The following is a 19,647-nucleotide window of genomic DNA, read 5'->3' as shown; positions in this document are numbered from 1 at the left end:
ACTACTTATTTCCTACAACCTTCCCATAAGGTTTTCTAATGGGTTAATAAGTTGCTGAAAGATCCAATGTTTTTCTATCCTCACTCATGAATACATACTGGTTCTATAGGTGTCAGCAGCCCTCAGTATATTCCCACTTGACTGTTAACAGGTATTAAACTGGGGTGCGTGAGGGCTAGCAACTCAGCCAAGTATGATCCTATTCTTGCTTGATGTCCGCTTTTGAATGGGTAACTGGACAATGATCATGAATTGCAAAATTTGCTGTTTTTTTTTCTCTCTTGTTCCCCCTTGCTCTAGCCCAGTAATACTGACACCTCAGCTGAGATTAATAAACTCAGCACAGCTTATTGACTTGACTGGATATTTACCACCTGAACTATTGGGAGCCTAGAAGGACCACTTTAACTTTGTAGACTCATAGTTGGAATTACAAAGACAAGCCAGTAGAGAGGTGATGAGAATGTTAGGGAGAGTTACTTCATTAAAAGCTGGAACAAACCACTGTGAGCAAGGCCAGTGAACTTATTGAATCATAGAAAGGTTACAGCATGGAAGGAGGCCATTTGGCCCATCGAGTCCATGCTGGCTCTTTGCAAGAGCAATCCAGCCAGTCCCACTCCCTCACTGTAGCCCTGCAAATTTTTTCCTTTTAAGTACTTATCCAGTTCCCTGTTGAAAGCCACAATTGAATCTGCCTTCACCACCCCTCCTGGCAGTGCATTCCAGATCCTAATCACTCGCTGCGTAAAAAAGTTTTTCCTCATGTCACCTTTGGTTCTTTTGCCAATCACTTTAAATCTATGTCCTCTGGTTTTCAACCCTCCCGCCAATGGGAACAGTTTCTCTCTATTCTGCCTAGACCCTTCATGATTTTAAATACCTCTATCAAATCTTCTCTCAACCTTCTCTGCTGCAAGGAGAACAACCCCAGCTTCTCCAGTCTATCCATGTAACTGAAGTCCCTCATCCCTGGAATCATTCAAGGCCTTCACATCTTTCCTAAAGTGTGGTGCCCGGCACTGGATACAATACTCCAGTTGTGGTCGAACAGTGTGATTTTTATGGAAAAGTGGATGGAATTGTGGAATGCGATGCCCTTTACATGGTAAAAAAAAAATCTCAATCTAGTGTACTAAAATAAAATTTTGCTTACTCGGTTACTGTAAATTAGTGGCCTTGATTGAGTAATGTCTATTCTATACAGACTGATATGATTGGCATTGGTGGTTGTGGTAGAATTCTTACCTGCCATACTGGAGGGTCTTGGTTTAAATCCAGGCCAAAGCATAGAATGATATCAGTGTTACCTTGATTTCTGTATTTTTGAAGGTTTTTATTTGAATAGTGTATGCTGAAGACACCATTGGCGATACCAGTTAACAGGACCATTTGAGCCTAACCACGTGAGAGCTAGTTAAAAATACAAAGTTAAAACCACAGGATTGCTGAGGTATCCTGAGTTAGCCTTTTTTTGCCAATCTTTATCTCTCGTACTTCCGACTCAGTGACTCCTCCAGCCTTTTACCACTGATGGCATCCTCAATACTTTTCATTTAAACAAAAAATTGCAAAAGGATATTCATCCAAATTCATTTTAACTTTTTAAAGAGGCCTTGATGGTAAAACTTGCTCTTTTCTGAACATAGTTAAAATATCCCTAAAGTTAATTTAGTCAAGAGGCTTTTGACTTTATACCCTCTTTACTGTTTTTGTGTTGTAGTTAATCATTTGTTTGTAGCTCAGTTAAATGAAATCCAAATCTCTTCAGAACCTCTGGGCAGGATTAATACAAAAGCAATGCCACTTCTAAGTACTTTTTTAAAGTTATCTTTTACTGAGTAAAATTGCATTCTAAAAGAGTTACCCTCCTTAATGTTACCCACCATTAAGTCTGAGAAACTCCCTGTAGTACTATTCAGTTGATTGTAGATTCTGAAATCCTGTTGTATTTCATTCTTATTTCTGAATAGTTAGGTTAATTAGCATGGTCTGTCTGCAGCTAGCTTTCTCTGACCAATAGGATAAAAATGTGAATAGAGAAGAAGAAAAAAGCTCATGCTGTATAATTGTTACTCTAGCGTTTTGGAACCTAACTTATCCGGTGTTTTTTGCTTTTTTGTTTTGAAGACCAGCAAGAATCAAATAAAAGTAGAACTCGTAGATGAAAACTTTACAGAATTGAGGGGGGAGATTGCAGGGCCTCCTGACACACCATATGAAGGTAAGTGCCAGTGATATTCTGTGAAATTTTAGCTTTGAACACTAAATAAGAGTAATTTAAATTAACTAACGTATTAGTTGTACCCAATTCTATTTATAAGTAAAGGATACTAGTTTAAAATTCTTTTGCATATCCCTGAAGGTTAGAAACAAAAGATCACTCCTCAGTGACCAATTTTTATAGAGGAAGTGTTTGTTAAATTATCTGAAATTAATCTTAAGCTAGCTAATGTTGCAGCTTTTTGGGAAGACTTAGTAGTAGTTCACGTGTGTTTGAAAGACTGGGACTAAAATAGAAAAGTCATCAGGCCCAGATGGTATGTATCTTAAGATATTGGTGGAAAAATAGCAGAGGCACTAACCATTTTCCAGAAATCTTTGGAAATGTGAATTGTCCCAAAGGACTGGAGGATGGCAAATGTTATATTCCTATTTAGAAAGGGTAAAAGGATAACCCCGCAAACCATAGGCCAATTAGTCTCATTTCCGTTGTGGGTGAGCGTCTAGAGTCAATGACATTAGTGCGCAATTTGAAAGGCATGGGCTAACAGAAACAGCCAGCATGGATTTGTAAAGGGCAGTTTGTGCTTCCATTGAATTTTTTGAGGAAAACTCATTGCATAGATAAAGTGACTGTGATTTGTGTGTGTATATAATCAGCCTTGTTTCAGTGGTAGCAGCATACAATGTAGACTGACATTTCTGTGCAATCCTGAAGGAGTGTTGCACTGTCGGCAACACTGTCTTTCAGATGTGATGTTAAACCAAGGCACTGTCCGCCCTCAGGCGGAGATAAAAGATCCTATTGCACTATCTGAGGAAGAGCAAGGGGTTCTCCGTGTCCTAGCCAACATTTACCCCTCAAACAGCATCACCAAAAATAGATTATCTGGTCATTTATCTCAGTGCTGTTTGTGGCACCTTGCCCATCATAGGAAAGATATTAGAGCCATAAAAATGAAAATTTGCTAGAATGATAACAGAAATGTGAGGTTATAGTTGTGAAGAAAGGCTTGAAAAAATTGGGCTTTTTCACAGGAACAGAGAAGTTAAGGGGGAGTTTGATATAATTTTGAAAACCTCTGAAAGGTTTTGAGAAGGTTAAACTGAAAGTTTATTTCCACTGGTTGACAAATAATAATGGGAAATGGTGTCAAGATTGTCACTAGAGGAACGATGGGGGAAGCTAGAAATTTAAAAAAATAGATTATTGCAATATGGGTACTTCACTACAAGTAGCTAATGACACAAACTAGCATAATTTACAAGGGTTCTGGTTAAGCATTTGAGAAGGAAGACCATAAAAGTATGTGGAAAGGGAAAGGAAATGGGACTAGAGTAGGTAGCTCTGGTTGAAGAGGTGGCAGGGGCACAATGGGTCGAATGGCTACTCCCTGCATTGTAAATTCTATGATTGCAGTTGGTATTTGTCACTTTGGAGAGGTATTGGGTTAATGCCACCATTGGGTTTGGGGTTGACTTTTAAGATTAAATTCCAATGTCCCTCCTCTTCCTCGTCCCCACCCCAATTAAATGGGCAAGCAGAGTGAACATGTTGCTTATCTACTTTATAAACAGCCAAATACTTTTTGGACACTTATCATGGAGGGTTAAATTCATTTTTTTTCTAAATTGAAAAAACTAGGTCAAGGACCAAGACCCATAGCTCAAACCCATAATTGAAAGGAGCTTGAGATGATCAGGTAAAATGAGAAATGGTAGTCAGATACAGCAAACATGGATTTTTGAAGCCTGTAGATTATAGAGGGTTGTGAATCTTTGGAATTCTCTACCACAGAGGGAGTACATTCAAGAATGAGACTGATAGATATTTGGATTCTTAAGGAATCAAGGGATATGAGGATATGGTGGGAAGGAGGAGTTGAGGTAGAAGATCAGCCATGATCTTGGATGGCGGAGCAGGCTCGAGGGGCCATGTGGCTTGCTCCTGCTCCTATTTCTTATGTTCTTAGGGGATCACTGCAGTTAAAATGGAAGCTGTCTTTCCTTATCTACTTTCAAAATGGAGACCTCGAGATGTACTGTTTAAGATTTGGCTAGTTTGATTGATCTGGAAATTAGTCACTGTAGAGGAGGTTTGCTTTTAAGTGCAAATTGAATATTACATGGTCGTGAAACTTACATGATGTGAGAGCACCTGCTCATCCACCTCTGCAGTAGTCTGTCTCATTGTGTTAATCTTAGATGATAAATAACTTGGATTTAGTCTGGGGAATGGTCCCTTAGGCTTTAGTTTTGCCTGGAGATCAGAACTGTGTAGTTATACTGGAAATTTGTGTCATCCACGTACAGCATTGCATTATGAAGGTCTATTCAAAACTCTCTCATTCAAAGGTTCTGTTGTTTATCAAATTGTGTAAGAAATGCATAGCGTATTTTAACCCCATTATGGACTGATTTTTTAAAAAACTATTGTGCTTTTGAGTGTCTCACAGGAGCTTATTACAAAAATTCAGGCACATGGGTATAGAAAGTTGGTTGACAGACAGGTAATGTTGGGGTTAATGGATGTTGCTTGAATTGGAGAAAGATTGGAAGTGGTCCACACCAGAGGTCAGTGTTGGTTCATTCATATATTTGGACTTGTGCAATTGAAATTGCTGAAAGTAGGAGGTTGGGTAAATAGCGAGATGGATGGTAGAAGACTTCAGGAGGGCATAGAAAGATTAGCAGAAGGGTGGCAGATGCAGTTTAATGTGGAGAGGTGTGAGGTAATTCCTTCCAAAATGTAAGGAAAGAGTATACACTTTAGATAGACATTGAAGGGTGTGGATGAAAAAGGAGACATAGGTGTTCAAATATATAATACTTGAGTGCAAATAAATATAAAACCATGTCCAGGCCAATAGCATTTTAAGTTTTAAGAGGTGTAGAGAACAAGAGTAAAGGTAATAAATATAAGGCAATGGTTAGGCCTCAGTTAGAGTATGTTGTGCAATTTTGGTTGCCTCATTATAGAAAGGACATTAAAGCCGTAGCGATTTGTATAGTGATGTTTCACCAGAATGATGCTAGAGATGAGAAACTATAGTTGAGGAAAGACCAGAGAGACTGGGACTATTTCCATTAGAGCCGGGAAGGCTAAGAGGAGATTAATGAAGCGTTTAACATTCATGAAGGGTTTTGAAAGCGTGAATAGGGAAAGAGTGGTGGGTAAGAATCAATTTAAAATTGTCACAGTGAGGAGGGAGATTAGGATACATTTCTTTGCAGAGTTACTAGAGCAGGGTGTGCTTAGTCACATTGAATAGTTGAGATAGAGACCTTTGCATAGTTTAAGGAAAGTTTGGATAAATATTTGAAGCGATGGAAGATACTAGGTTATGTGAAGAGAACAAAGCAATATAATTAGTTTTGTATTATTCTAGGAAAGAGATGATATGGACACAATGGGCCAAATGTCCTCGTTCTGTGCTGTAAACTATAGTTTATTGGTTCAGTAACTTGGTGTGTCCCATTGTCTCTATAAATTCACCCTCCAAATAAAATCTTAGTTTTAGCCTGTATTGATTGTTCTGATGGCATGGTATTTTTCACCTTTTGAAAGAGCCAGGAGATTTTGGTGGAACCCCAGTGAATCTCCAGTTAGTTGTTAATTCAAAGCATGTTATTCCAATCATGGAATCTGTAAGAGTACTGAGGTGAGCAAGTCTGCATATGGAAACTACCTTCTTGCCATGATCACAAGACAGTAATATTGGAGGGGAAAATCCTGAACCGTAACTGGGAGTATGGTGGGGGTTAAAAAAAATTCCACCATTTTGTTAGCAAAAAATGTACGAAATGGTGTAATGAATCTTTAAGGTAAATTTTAAGTTGAATACAGTGCTCCCAGTGTCGAGCCATTCCTGAAGGGAGTACAAGTCACAGGGCTTATAACACTGTCTAACTCTGTGACGTCGCTGCCTTCGAGAGCTGCTCAGCTCTGGTTGAGCTGAATTTATCCTTTTATTTGAAGATCATGGCATTACATAGAATTTATAGCACAGAAACAGGCCATTCGGCCCAACAGGCTCACGCTTCACACGAGCCATCTCCCACTTTCATCTCACCCCATCAACATATCCTTCTATTTCTTGCTCCCTCATGTACTTATTTAGCTTCCCCTTAAATGCTTCTGTGCTTTTCGCCTCAACTGCTCCTTGTGGTAGCAAGTTCCTCCATGACATGGCATGGAGGGAGAAAGAAGAGTGTATAATTGGTTTTTGTTTTTGTTTACTTTAAGGGTATGAATTCTGTGTTTTCTCCCTTGACCAAGTATCAAGAGTGGTGGGTGATGTGCTTCTAAGCACTCTTCCAGTGTTTTTTTTAGGTAGCTGCTAGGAGGGCTCTAAAAAGCTTGGTAATGACTCTTTTCTCATTCCATAGATAGTTGCCTGGCATTTCCCCATATTAACGATTGAGGCTAGTAATGCAGTGGAGTGGGGCATCAAACTTGAGTTCCATCCCTTCATAGGGCTGTGGCACAATTCCGTACCATACTACTCTCCCATTTTATTCATTGCTTTTTACAAATACACTGCGACACAAATTTATAAATTCTCTTTTACCCCCCAACCACCAACCTGCAAAAGGTATATCTTACATAAGAAAAAGGAACAAGAGTAGGCCATACAGCGCCTCGAGCTTGCTCTGACACTCCACTTTCCTGCCCCATCCCCATATCCCTTGATTCCCTTAAGTGTCCAAATGTCCATCGATCTCAGTCTTGAATATAGTCAACGACTGAGCATCTGGGGTAGAGAATTACAAAGAACTCTCTGGAGTAGAGAATTCCAAAGATTCACAACATTCTGAGTGAAGAAATTTTCCTCATCTCAGTCTTAAATGGTTAACCTCTTATCTTGAGACCTCGACCTCTAGCTGTAGACTCTCCAGCAAGGGGAAACAGCCTCTCAGCATCTTCCCTGTCAAGCTCTCTAAGAATTATATACCTTTCAATGAGATCACCCCTCATTCTACTAAACTTGAGAATTTCAGCCCACCCTATTCAATCTCTTCATAGGACAACCCTCTCGTCCCAGGAATCAATCTATGAAAGTTTGTTGCACCCCCTCTAAGGCAAGTATATTCTTCCTTAGGTAAGGAGACCAAAGCTGTACACAGTACTTCAGATGTGTCTCACCAGAGCCTTGTATAATTGCAGCAAGATCTCCTTACTCTTATACTCCACCCCCTTGCAATAAAGGCTAACATACCATTTGCCTTCCTAATTGCTTGCTGTACCTGCATATTAACTTTCTGTGATTCGTGTACAAGGGCACCCAAATCCTTCTGAATACCATATTTTTTAGTCTCTCACCTTTTAAAAATATTCTGCTTTTCTATTCTTCCTACCAAAGTGGATAATTTCACATTTCCCCACATTATACTCCATCTGCCACCATCTCGCCCACTCACTGTCTATATCCCTTCGCATCCTCCTCACAGTTTAATTTCTCACCTAGCTTTGTATCGTCAGCACACTTGGATATATTACACTCGGTCACCCTCTTCTAAGTCACTGATATATATTGTAAACAGCTGTGGCCCAAGCACTGATCCTTGCGGCACCCCACTAGTTACAACCTGCCAAACCGAAAATGACCAGTTTATTCCTACTCTTTTCTGTCCGTTAACCAATCCTCAATCCATCCATATTACCCCCAATCCCATGAGCCCTAATCTTGTGTAACAACCTCTTGTGTGGCACCTTATGGAATGCCTTTTGAAAATCCAAATGTACTACATCCACTGGTTCCCCCTTATCTACCCTGCTAGTTACCCCCTCAAAAAAAACTTTAATGATTTGTCGATCACAATTTCCCTTTCATAAAACTGTGTTGACTCTGCCTAATCATATTATGATTTTCTAAGTGTCATGTTACTACATCTTTAATAGATTGTAGCATTTTCCCTACTACTGATGTCAGGCTATCTGGCCTATAGTTCCCTGTTTTCCCGCTCCCTCTCTCGAATAGCGGGGCTACATTTGCTACCTTCCAATCCACAGGGACTGTTCTAGAATCTAGGGAATTCTGGAAGATCAAAACCAATGCATCCAATATCTCTGCAGCCACCTCTTTTAAAACCCTAGGATGTAGGCCATCAGGTTCAGGGGATTTGTCAGCTTTTAGCCCCATTAATTTTTCCAGTAGTTTTTCATTACTAATCTTAATTGCTTTAAGTTCCTCACTCTCATTAGACCCTTGGTTCCCCACTATATTTTTTGTATCTTCTGTGACAAAATATTTGTTTAATGTCTCTACCATTTCCTTATTCCCCATTTATAATTTCTCCCCTCTCTGCCTCTAAGGGACCCACATTTACTTTTGCTAATCTCTTCCTTTTTACATTCTTGTAGAAGCTCTTTCAATCTGTTTTTATATTTCATGCTAGTTTACTCTCCTATTCAATTTTCTCCCTCTTAATATGAATTTCTTGGTCATCCTTTGCTGATTTTCTAAAACCCTCCCAATCCTCAAGGCTTACTGTTCCTTTTGGCAACATTGTAAGACTCATCTTTTAATCTAATACTATCTCCTCTAGTTAGCCACGGTTGGATCATTTTTCCCATGGAGTTTTTATTCAAAGGAATGTATAATCGTTGAGAATTATGAATTATTTCTTTAAATGTTCGCCATTGCTTATCTACCGTCATATCTTTTAATCTAATTTCCTAATCTACTATAGCCAACTCGCCCCTCATACCTATAACCGGCTTTGTTTAAATTTAAGACTCTAGTTTCGGACTTAACTACATCACTCTCAAACTCAATATGAAATTCTTCATATTATGATCACTTCCCCAGAGGATCCTTAACTATAAGATTACTAATTAACCCTGTCTCATTACACAATACTAGATCTAAAATAGCCTGTTCCCTAGTTGGTTCCTTGACATATTGTAGAAAACTGTCTCGAATGCATTCCATGAACTCATCCTCCAGACTACTTTTGCCAATTTGGTTTGCCCAGTCTATATGAAGATTGAAGTCTCCCATGATTATTGCACTACCCTTGTTACATACTCCTCTAATTTCCTGATTTTTTTTTTTACTCTGTATGACATTAACTACTGTTAGGGAGCCTATAAACTACTCCCACCAGTGTTTTCTGCCTCTTGTTATTTCTTGGCTCCACCCATACTGATTCTACATCCTGATTTTCTGAGGTAAAATCCTTTCTCGCTACTGTCTTTATCTCATCCTTTTATTATCAGGGTTACGCCCTCTCGCCACCACCCCCCCCCCTCCCCTTTTCCATTTTGTCTGTCTTTTCTAAAAGTCAAGTACCCTGGAATATTTAGTTCCCAACCTGTCACACTGCAACCATGCCTCAGTAATGGCTATTAGATCAAACCCATTTATCTCTATTTGTGCCATTAATTCATCTATGTTGTTACGAATGCTTCGTGCATTCAGATATAGTGTCTTTAACTTTAAATTTTTACTATGTTTCTTTGATGTGACCGTAGTCACGAATGTCCTATTTCCTTTGTTAAACTCTGTCCCTTCCTGACACTGCTTGTTTTTATCCAAATTGCTACTCTGCTCTACAGCCTTGACTTTTCTCTTTAGACCTACAAATTTACCCTTACCTGAACCCCCCCCACTTATTAGTTTAAAGCCCTATCTACTGTCCTAGTTATTTAATTTGCCAGGACAGTGTTCCCAGACTGTTTAAATGGAGCCCTTCCCAACGGATCAGCTCCCTCTTTCCTCAGCACTGGTGCCAGTGCCCCATGAATTGAAACCCCTGCTTCCCACACCACTCTTTCAGCCACACATTTAACCATCTAATCTGTTTGTCCCTATGTGAATTTACATGCGGCTCAGGTAGTAATCCAGAGATTATTATCCTTGAGGTTCTGCTTTTTAATTCTGACCCTAGCTCCTCAAACTCCCTCAGCAACACCTCATTGCTAGTTCCATCTATGTCGTTGGTTCCTACGTGGACCATGACAACTGGATCCTCCCCCTCCTGCTTCAAGTTCTTTTCCAGCCGTTAGATGTTCTTAACCCTGGCACTGGCAACACAGCCTTTGAGACTCCTGGTCGCGGCTGCAGAGAACAATATCTATCCCCCTGACTAATACTGTCTCCTAACACTACCACATTCCTTTTTGCTCCTCCCACTTGAATGGCCTCCTGTACCATGGTGCTGTGGTCAATTTGCCCATCCTCCCTGCAGTCTTTGTTCTCGTCCAAACAGGTAGCAAGTACCTCGTACCTGTTGAACTGTCCCTCTAGATTGGAAAATTGGACATGTCGCTCCGCTTTTTAAGAAAGGAGAGGGAGGGAAACCAGGGAATTATAGACCAGTTAGCCTAACATCTGTTGTGGGGACAATGCCGGAGTCTATAATTAAGGATAGGGTGAGTTAACACCTCGAGAATTTTCAGTTAATCAGAGAGAGCCAGCATGGATTTGTGAAAGGTAGGTCGTGCCTGACAAACTTGATTGAATTTTTTGAAGAGGTGACTAAAGTAGTGGATAGGGGAATGTCAATGGATGTTATCTATATGGACTTCCAGAAGGCATTTGATAAAGTCCCACATAAGAGACTCTTCACTAAGATAGAAGCCCATGGAATCAAGGGAAAAGTACGGACTTGGTTAGGAAGTTTGCTGAGCGAAAGGCGACAGAGAGTAGGGATAATGGATAGGTACTCACATTGGCAGGATGTGACTAGTGGAGTCCCGCAGGGATCAGTCTTGGGGCCTCAATTATTCGCAATATTTATTAACGACTTAGATGAAGGCATAGAAAGTCTCATATCTAAGTTTGCCAATGACGCAAAGATTGGAGGCATTGTAAGCAGTGTTGATGAAAACATAAAATTACAAAAGGATATTGATAGATTAGGTGAATGGGCAAAACTGTGGCAAATGGAATTCATTGTACGCAAATGTGAGGTCATCCACTTTGGACCAAAAAAGGATAGAACAGGGTACATTCTAAATGGTAAAAAGTTAAAAACAGTGGATGTCCAAAGGGACTTAGGGGTTCAGGTACATAGATCATTGAAGTGTCATGAACAGGTGCAGAAAATAATCAATAAGGCTAATGGAATGCTGGCCTTTATATCTAGAGTACAAGGGGGCAGAAGTTATGCTGCAGCTATACAAAACCCTGGTTAGACCGCACCTGGAGTACTGTAAGCAGTTCTGGGCACCGCACCTTCGGAAGGACATATTGGCCTTGGAGGGAGTGCAGCATAGGTTTATTAGAATGATAGCCAGACTTCAAGGGTTAAGTTACGAGGAGAGATTACACAAATTGGAGTTGTATTCTCTAGAGTTTAGAAGGTTAAGGGGTGATCTGATCGAAGTTTATAAGATATTATAGGAAACAGATAGGGTGGATAGAGAGAAACTATTTCCACTGGTTGGGGATTCTAGGACTAGATGGCACAGTCTAAAATTTAGAGCCAGACCTTTCAGGAGTGAGATTAAAAAACACTTGTACCACCTGTGTGTGTAGAAGTTTGGAACTCTCCTCTGCAAACAGCAATTGATGCTAGCTCAATTGCTAATTTTAAATCTGAGATAGATAGCTTTTTGGCAACCAAAGGTATTAAGGGATCTGGGCCAAAGGCAGGTATATGGAGTTAGATCACAGATCAGCCATGATCTTATCAAATGGCGTAGTGGGCTCGTGGGGCTGAGTGGCCTACTCCTGTTCCTATGGACAAGGGCAAAGGCTGAGGCTCCTCCACCACTGCATCTGGGGTCCCCTTATCTGCCTGACTCAGTCACATCCTCCCTTCCCTGACCACTAACCAAATCTAAACCACTACCTAACCTAAGGGGTGTGACTGCCTCCTGGCTCAAATGAAGTGAACATTCAAGATGCTGAACGGGCTTGATACTAAGCATAATGTACTTTCTTATCATACATGGGAATTATGGCTTTGGGTTGGGATGGGGGTGCAGGGGTAGAGAGAAACACTAGCCAGAGGGCAGAAAGAAGAGGGTATCCCTTAACTTTAAAAAAAAAAGCTTCATATTCCACTGTTCCTCTTTCAAATCTGCTGTTTAAACACAATCTGTTTGTTACAGGCTGGAACTTTCCACGGCCCTCTGGCACAGGACATTGCATGCAGTGGAAGGCTTACCAGAAAATTGTGGGTGCATTGCATACCATTTTCCTCCCATTAATATTAATAAATAGAAAATCGTGGGCAAAGCACCCGTGATTTTTCTGATAAGTTGTCCGCTGCATCCAAGGCTCCACTGGAAAGTTCAGTCTACAAAGTTTTCTATGCTGAAAGTGGAGCAGTGAAGCTGCTGAACTGTTGTTCGGTGCCACGAGGAAGTCGGGGTAAAGATCATTGTCATGTCAAATAGCTCTTTGTGAGGCTGATCATAAAACATTAGTAATTTTGGGTTATCTCATCAGCCTCACTTGGGAAAATACAGATGTAACTAGCCAAGAAATATTTAGATGTGTAGCTAGGCTCTGTCTAGTATTTTTGTAATCTCTTTACAGTCTACTCGTGTTAATTCAAAGTTACTTGATTTGAATTACACTTCCAGCTACATCATTACTATGCTTAGTGTTCCTGCTGTACAGCTTCCGGGGTAGCGTTGGGCGGGGGGGGAGGAGGTGCACGCAGGCAGCTATTGAATCAAGTCATTTTGCTGTTTGGAAAGTGCTGAAGCTTCTGTCTTGTATTTGTGCTGTAATCTGAACTATTCAATTGGATTGCTATCTTGCATCCATGAAGAGCAAGCTTTGGAAAGGCAAATAATATTTTCTCACTCTATGCAACACTTAACCAGTAGGAGCTATATTGTTTTTCAAGAATGTATTCACTGCTTGTTGCTTAATTACACATCCCAGTCAGGAAATTCTTCACACAGAAGAGGGAATGGACTTCCAGGTAGAGTAATAGAGGTGAGAACCCTGAAATCATTAAAGCATTTTTTTTTCTTCAATGAGAGGGAAGGGGCAAATGGCAATGAAAATAAATGAAATTAATCTATACACTCTAGTTACTGACTCACCAACCAATGGAAATATATTGTCCCTATGTAGCTTATATCCCCTCAATTTTGTACATCTCTATCAGGCTTCCTCTTAACTCCTTCTGTTCCATTGGAGAGAGAGCCTCAGTTTTACCTAGTTTCTCCAGAACTAAAGCCTCTGATCTCATCTTAATAAATCTCTTCTGTACCTTTCTCATGGCTGTGACATCCTTCCTAAGGTAGGGCACTCAAAACAGGACGCGATATTCTAATTGCGGCCTAACCAATCATTTGTATAGATTTAGCATTACCTCTTCACTTTTCTGCTCTACGCCCCTATTTTACAAAACCTAGAATCCCATATGAGTTTTTCTACATCTTTTCTCCCACTTTTAAAGATTTGTGTACATGATCCTCAAATTCTCTATGCTCTTCTACTCCTTTTTAAAATGTTACTAATTTAAAGTATATTTCCTCAAACTCTCAAGTTTGTCAGACATGACTTTCTTTTTACAAATCAGTGCTGGCCGTCCTGAATTAATCCATGCTTTTCAAAGTGAGTAATGGTCTCAAAGCTTACTTACTACCGATGTTAGGTTGACTGGGCTATAGTTACCTAATTTACTCCCTTCACCATTCTTGAACATTGGCAGCTCTCCACTCCAACTGGCACAACTTCCATATTCAAGGATTTTTTGGCAGATTATGGTCAGACACTCTACTATTTCCTTTGATTTCCCTGAATATTCTAGGATGCATGCCATTGGGGCCCAGTATATTTTTCATTTTGAGCACCACTGATTTTATTAGTACCACGTCCTTATCTATAGTTATCTTGTATAATTGCTCCACCTCCTACTCTTGGAGCCTTTCAATCTCAGAACCACACTCTTCTGTGAACTGTGGCAAAGTACTCTTTATTACCACTGCAATTACATTATGTAGTATTTACAGCACAAAAACAGGCCTTTTGGCCCAACAGGTGTATGCCGGTATTTATGCTTCACCTTAGAAACATATCCTTCTGTTCCTTTCCCGTCATGTACTTATTTAGCTTGTGCTTTTCCTGTTCAGGCAAATCTTTCAACCTCCATGAGAAGATTTCCTTTTCATTTCTAATCGGCTCTATCCTTTTACTTCTTGCATCTATAAAAATCCTTAATGTTCCTGCCTGTCTTTTTTTTCATATCTCCTAGCATTTTTAATATGTTTTGCTCCTCCTATTTTCTGTTGTCTGTTTGATTTTCTTTTGTATTGTAAGCCCTAGATTTTTCATATGCCTTTTTTCTAAGTCACGTTTTAATTTAATTTCTCTACTCATCCAAGGAGTTATGGCTGCCCCTTTACTGAGGAACTGTCTATTGTGTATCCTAATCATCTCCTGTTTGTAGTTTCCATTATTAGTCCACTGTCTTATCTGCCAGTTTATCTGGGTTAGTTCCCTTTTTACTATGCTGTCATTTGCTTTTTTTAGTCAAGTACTTTTATTTTGTTTCTTTTCAATTTTTAGATATCAAATCTAATTATGTTTTGGTTGCTGATTCCCAGATGTTTCCTTACCATTACGTTATCTACTTTCCTTACTTCTTCATTTCCTAGAGTTGGATTCAGCACTTGTTGAACTAAAATGCTGATCTAGAAGGCAATCCTGGCCCCATGATAGAAATCCCTTATTGTTTTTGTTAGGTGCCAGCCTTGGCTCAGAGGTAGCACGCTCACCTGAGTCAGGAGGTCGTGGATTTAGTCTGCACTCCAGAGACTTGAGCACATAATCTTATCTGATAATTCGGTGCAGTACTGAGGGAACGCTGCACTGTCTTTGGGTGAGGCGTTAAACTGAGACCTTGTGTGCCCTTTCAGATGGGTATAAAAGATCCCATGGTACTATTCAAAGAAGAGCAGGGACGTACGTTTTCCAGTGTCCTGGCCAACATTTAACCCTCAACCAATAGCACTAAAACAGATCATCTGGTCGTTATTTTATTACTGTTAACTGGTACCTTGCTGTGTGCAAATTGCTTGCCATGCTTCCCTACATTACAACAGTGAACAGCAAAAGATCTGTTGAGTGCAAAGGACCATTTGGTGTGATTCATCTACTCTGAAGTCCAGCCATGGAGGGATGTGCAGTTGGCCTAAAATTATTTTTGAGGCATTAAATCACTGAGCTGTTGTTTGATTTTATTAAACTTTTTAAAAATACTTCATTGGCTGAAGTATTTTGGGATATCCTGAAGTTGTGGAAGGCACTATATAAATGCAAGTTTGTTCTTTCTATTACTTTTATTCCAATTTATATTTGGATAAATAAAGTGATTTATTATGATCCTGATTCTACATTTTTCCCTAATTTGCTTTATACCTTTCTTTTCCAATCTCCTTTCTACTGTTTGGTCTTCAATAAACTCCCAATTGAGTAACAGTTCCCTTTTTTCCTCCTTACAACTCTAACCATGTAGATTCAGCTTTTTCACTGTTCCCTAAACCATCTTTACTGTCTAGTGTTATAATGGGATCTTTGATTAACACTGCCACCTTTTTTCTTAGTCGATCCCTCCTGAATATTTTGTAAGCAGAAATGTTTAGCTCCCAGTCCTGCTCTAGCCTAAGCTGCATCTCTCTTTATGCTACAACACTTTGCCATATCAATTTGTGCCTCTTGCTCACCAATTTATTCAGAATACTTTGTGCATTTACTTACATACAACTCAATTCTGCCTTTGCCTTTGTTTCTCTCATTTGACTATTCCAGTATGGTACTCCACTAGAGTATGGTACTGGAAATAATTCTGAGATTACTAGCTGCAAGGTCCTGTCCTTCAATCGGTTTCCCAATTCCTGAAACTCACTTTGCAAGGCCTCATTTGTATTCGTTCCTATGTCATTGGTTCTGACATGAACCACAGCTTCTGGCTATTCCCCCTGTCTCCAACATGTTTTGCTGGCACTCTGATTTATCCCTCACCTTGGTACCGGGGAAGTAATGCATCTTTTGGGACTCTTGACTGTAGCTACAAAAGGGCTTGTCTCTTCCTGAATATGAAGTGTTCTATTACTACAGTATTTCTGCACTTCCATCCCCACTCTTTTTTATTGGCTCCGAGATGCTGCTTGTGATTGCACTCCTTGGAGTCATTGTTGAATACCCGTTTTGTCAATTCACCACTATAAGGGGATCTTTGCACTGTTTACTGGCTCCTTTTTTCTTATCCCAATGGATGGTTACCCACTTCCATTCTTCACTAATTCGTTCTGCCTGCAGGATGGCTAAGTTTTGGAACCTGCATTTCCGGAGTACCCTGAAAGTGATGCGGTGTCCACAGCTTCCGCTGAAACTCAGAAGCTTAGAACTTGAGGGTAAGCAGTCTGAGGCACTTCACATATGTGTGGTCATTCTGTATCCACAAAACATCCAGAATCTTCTACATTGCACAAGTACTGCACATCTTGGGCTTGAGCTGTTACTGCCCCCTCCCCCCCAAAATACTAAACTATTTTCTCTAGTTTTAAAAAAAACTTTAGTAAAATCACACGCAACAGCTCAGTGATTTAATGCCTCAATAATAATTTTAAGCCAACTGCACATCCCTCTCTGACTGCACTTCAGCTGAGATTAAATATCACACCAACTGGTCCTAGATTGATTCCTGGTATGGAAGGGTTGTCTTATGAGGAAAGATTGAACAAGTTGGGTCTATACTCATTGGAGTTTAGAAGAATGAGAGGAGATCTTATTGAAACATACAAGATTCTGAGGGGACTCGATAGGGTAGATGCTGAGAGGATGTTACTCCTCATGGGGGAATCTAAAACTAGAAGGCATAGTCTCAGAATAAGGGGTCACCCATTTAAGACGGAAATGAGGAGGAATTTCTTCTCCCAGAGGATCATGAATCTTTGGAATTCTTTACCCCAAAAAGCTGTGGAGGCTGAGTCATTGAATACATTCAAGGCTGAGTTAGACAAATTTTTGATCAGCAAGGGAGTCAAAGCATATGGAGAAAAGGCGGGAAAGTGGAGTTGAGGTAAAAAATCAGATCAGCTATGATCTCATTAAATGATGGAGCAGGCTCTAGGGGCCGAATGGACTGCTCCTATCTCTTTGCATGCCACAGGTCTTGCTGCTCAAAATATCTTGAGAGGAAAGCATCTTGAACTATAAGTGGTGAACTCATGGTTACAGCAGTCAATTGCTAGTGGTGGTTACAATATAGGGGTGATGAATGAGAAATAGGACAGAAGAACTGTATTACATTTGTTTGTGACTTTTGAACAACAGCTTGTTCTGGCTTTGTAAACAATGATAATGAGTACTCATTTTTTATTCATCCATGGGATGTGGGCATCGCTGGCAAGGCCAGCATTTATTGCCCTTGAGAAGGTGGTGATGAGCCCCGCCTTGAACTGCTGTCCGTGTAGTGAAGGTAGTCCCACAGCGCTGTTACGTAGGGAGCTCCAGGATTTTGACCCAGTGACGATGAAGGAACGGCGATATATTTCCAAGTCAGGATGGTGTGAGACTTGGAGGGGAATGTGCAGGTGTTCTCCCCAAGCGCCTGCTGCCCTTGTCCTTCTAGGTGGTAGAGGTCATGGGTTTGGGAGGTGTTGTTGAAGAAGCCTTGGCAAGTTGCTGCAGTGCATCGTGAAGATGGTATACACTGCAACCACGGTGCGCCGGTGGTAGAGGGAGTGAATGTTTAGGGTGGTGGATGGGGTGCCAATCAAGTGGGCTGCTTTGTCCTGGATGGTGTCGAGCTTCTTGAGTGTTGTTGGAGCTGCACTCATCCAGGCAAGTGGAGAGTATTCCATCGCACTCCTGACTTGTGCCTTGTAGATGGTGGAAAGGTTTTGGGGAGTCAGGATTTATGTGGCTGGTCCAGTTAAATTTCTGGTGAATGGTGATCCCCAGGATGTTGATGGTGGGGGATTCAGCGATGGTAATGCAGTTGAATGTCAGGGGAGGTGGTTACATGCTCTCTTGTTGATGGTCATTGCCTGGCACTTTTGTGGTGTGAATGTTTGTTTCTTGCCACTGATCAGGCCAAGCCTGAATGTTGTCCAGGTCTTGCTGCATGTGGACACGGACTGCTTCGTTATCTGAGGGATTGCGAATGGAACTGAACACCGTGCAGTCATCAGCAAACATCCCCACTTCTGACCTTATGATGGAGGGACGGTCATTGATGTGCTGATATTGCTGAATCCATTCTGTAGCCTAAATTGAGTGACTTCAACACAACAAGAAATGTATTGCTTCGACTAGAAGTTATTTTCTATATAAAAGGAACATTCGATGGATGAGATTTCACCTTTCACCACATGCCATGTGAGGAATCTCCAATATGAACCAATATCTGAAAGCATCTATTAACTATTTAGGTTGACAGTAAAAAGAAGCTGAGAGGAGGTCCTGATACATTGACTTATTTTAACAGTTTAGGAAATGTACTTAATTTTAAAAGCGTGTTTGCATCATTTGAGCATGAAGAGAACAACGTTAAAATTCTGGGAGACAATGAATGGATAGGAAAACAGAAACACAGGAGAACAAAAGAAAAAGCAGACTGATGAAACAGGGAAAAGGATGGTGACAGAAAGCTGGGAAACGATTATTGAGAATTTTTGTTTTAAATCTTCGTTTCTAACCCTTTTCTAAAGTTACTTCCTCTCCTCCACTTTGAGTTTGATATACCATTTCCTGTTTGAAACTGAAAGCTGACCTATTCCCACACCGTGGACACTCTTCATTCACCACTAGACAGTGTACCTTTACGTGGTGCAAGTTGACACAGCTTTACTGAAATGAAGTACTAATATGTTTCCTCTCTCCCTGTGCTTCTTGTGCTTGCTGTTTCTCAAATAACCCAGTTGAACCAGGAACCAATTTGTAAGCAGTTGCAATGAGTTGGTTAAACCTATTTTTAAATGTATTCTTTGAAGCTTATAGCTTCATACCATATCAGGATGGTATGTTGCCTCCCTGGTGCTAGGGTCAAGGATGTCACGGAGCGGCTGCAGGGCATTCTGGAGGGGGAGGGTGAACAGCCAGTAGTCGTGGTCCATATTGGTACCAACGACGTAGGTAAAAAAAGGGATGAGGTCCTGCAAGGTGAATTTAAGGAGTTAGGAGATAAATTAAAAAGCAGGACTTCAAAGGTAGTGATCTCAGGATTACTACCGGTGCCACGTACTAGTGAGTATAGGAACAGGAGAATAGACAGGATGAATGCGTGGCTGCAGGGATGGTGTAGGAGGGAGGGATTTAGATTCCTGGGGCATTGGGACCGGTTCTGGGGAAGGTGGGACCTGTACAAGCGTGACTGGTTACACCCGAGCAGGACCGGGACCAATGTCCTCGCAGGGGTGTTTGCTAGTGCTGTTGGGGAAGGTTTAAACTAGAGTGGCAGGGGGATGGGAACCTGAGCGGGGAGTCAGAAGGGAATAAAGTTGAG

General features: G+C 40.7%; 1 protein-coding gene across 2 annotated transcripts in view; it reads left to right on the top strand.

Annotated features, from left to right (window-relative positions):
• ube2kb (ubiquitin-conjugating enzyme E2Kb (UBC1 homolog, yeast)) overlaps positions 1–19,647 on the top strand; it is an 84,056-nt gene that overhangs the window by 8,186 nt on the left and 56,223 nt on the right. For both annotated transcript variants that reach the window (XM_067988574.1, XM_067988564.1), the window contains exon 2: positions 2,131–2,224. Coding sequence is in view for 1 of the 2 variants with exons in the window: in XM_067988564.1 (XP_067844665.1) it covers positions 2,131–2,224 (94 nt within the window). In the remaining variant the exon portion in view is untranslated. The remainder of the gene's footprint in view (positions 1–2,130; positions 2,225–19,647) is intronic.

This window comes from Heptranchias perlo, chromosome 1 (genome assembly GCF_035084215.1).
Source record: "Heptranchias perlo isolate sHepPer1 chromosome 1, sHepPer1.hap1, whole genome shotgun sequence".
Taxonomy (NCBI): Eukaryota; Metazoa; Chordata; class Chondrichthyes; order Hexanchiformes; family Hexanchidae; genus Heptranchias; species Heptranchias perlo.
Note: the sequence above shows the minus strand (reverse complement) of the source record. Positions and strands in the feature narration are given on the sequence as shown.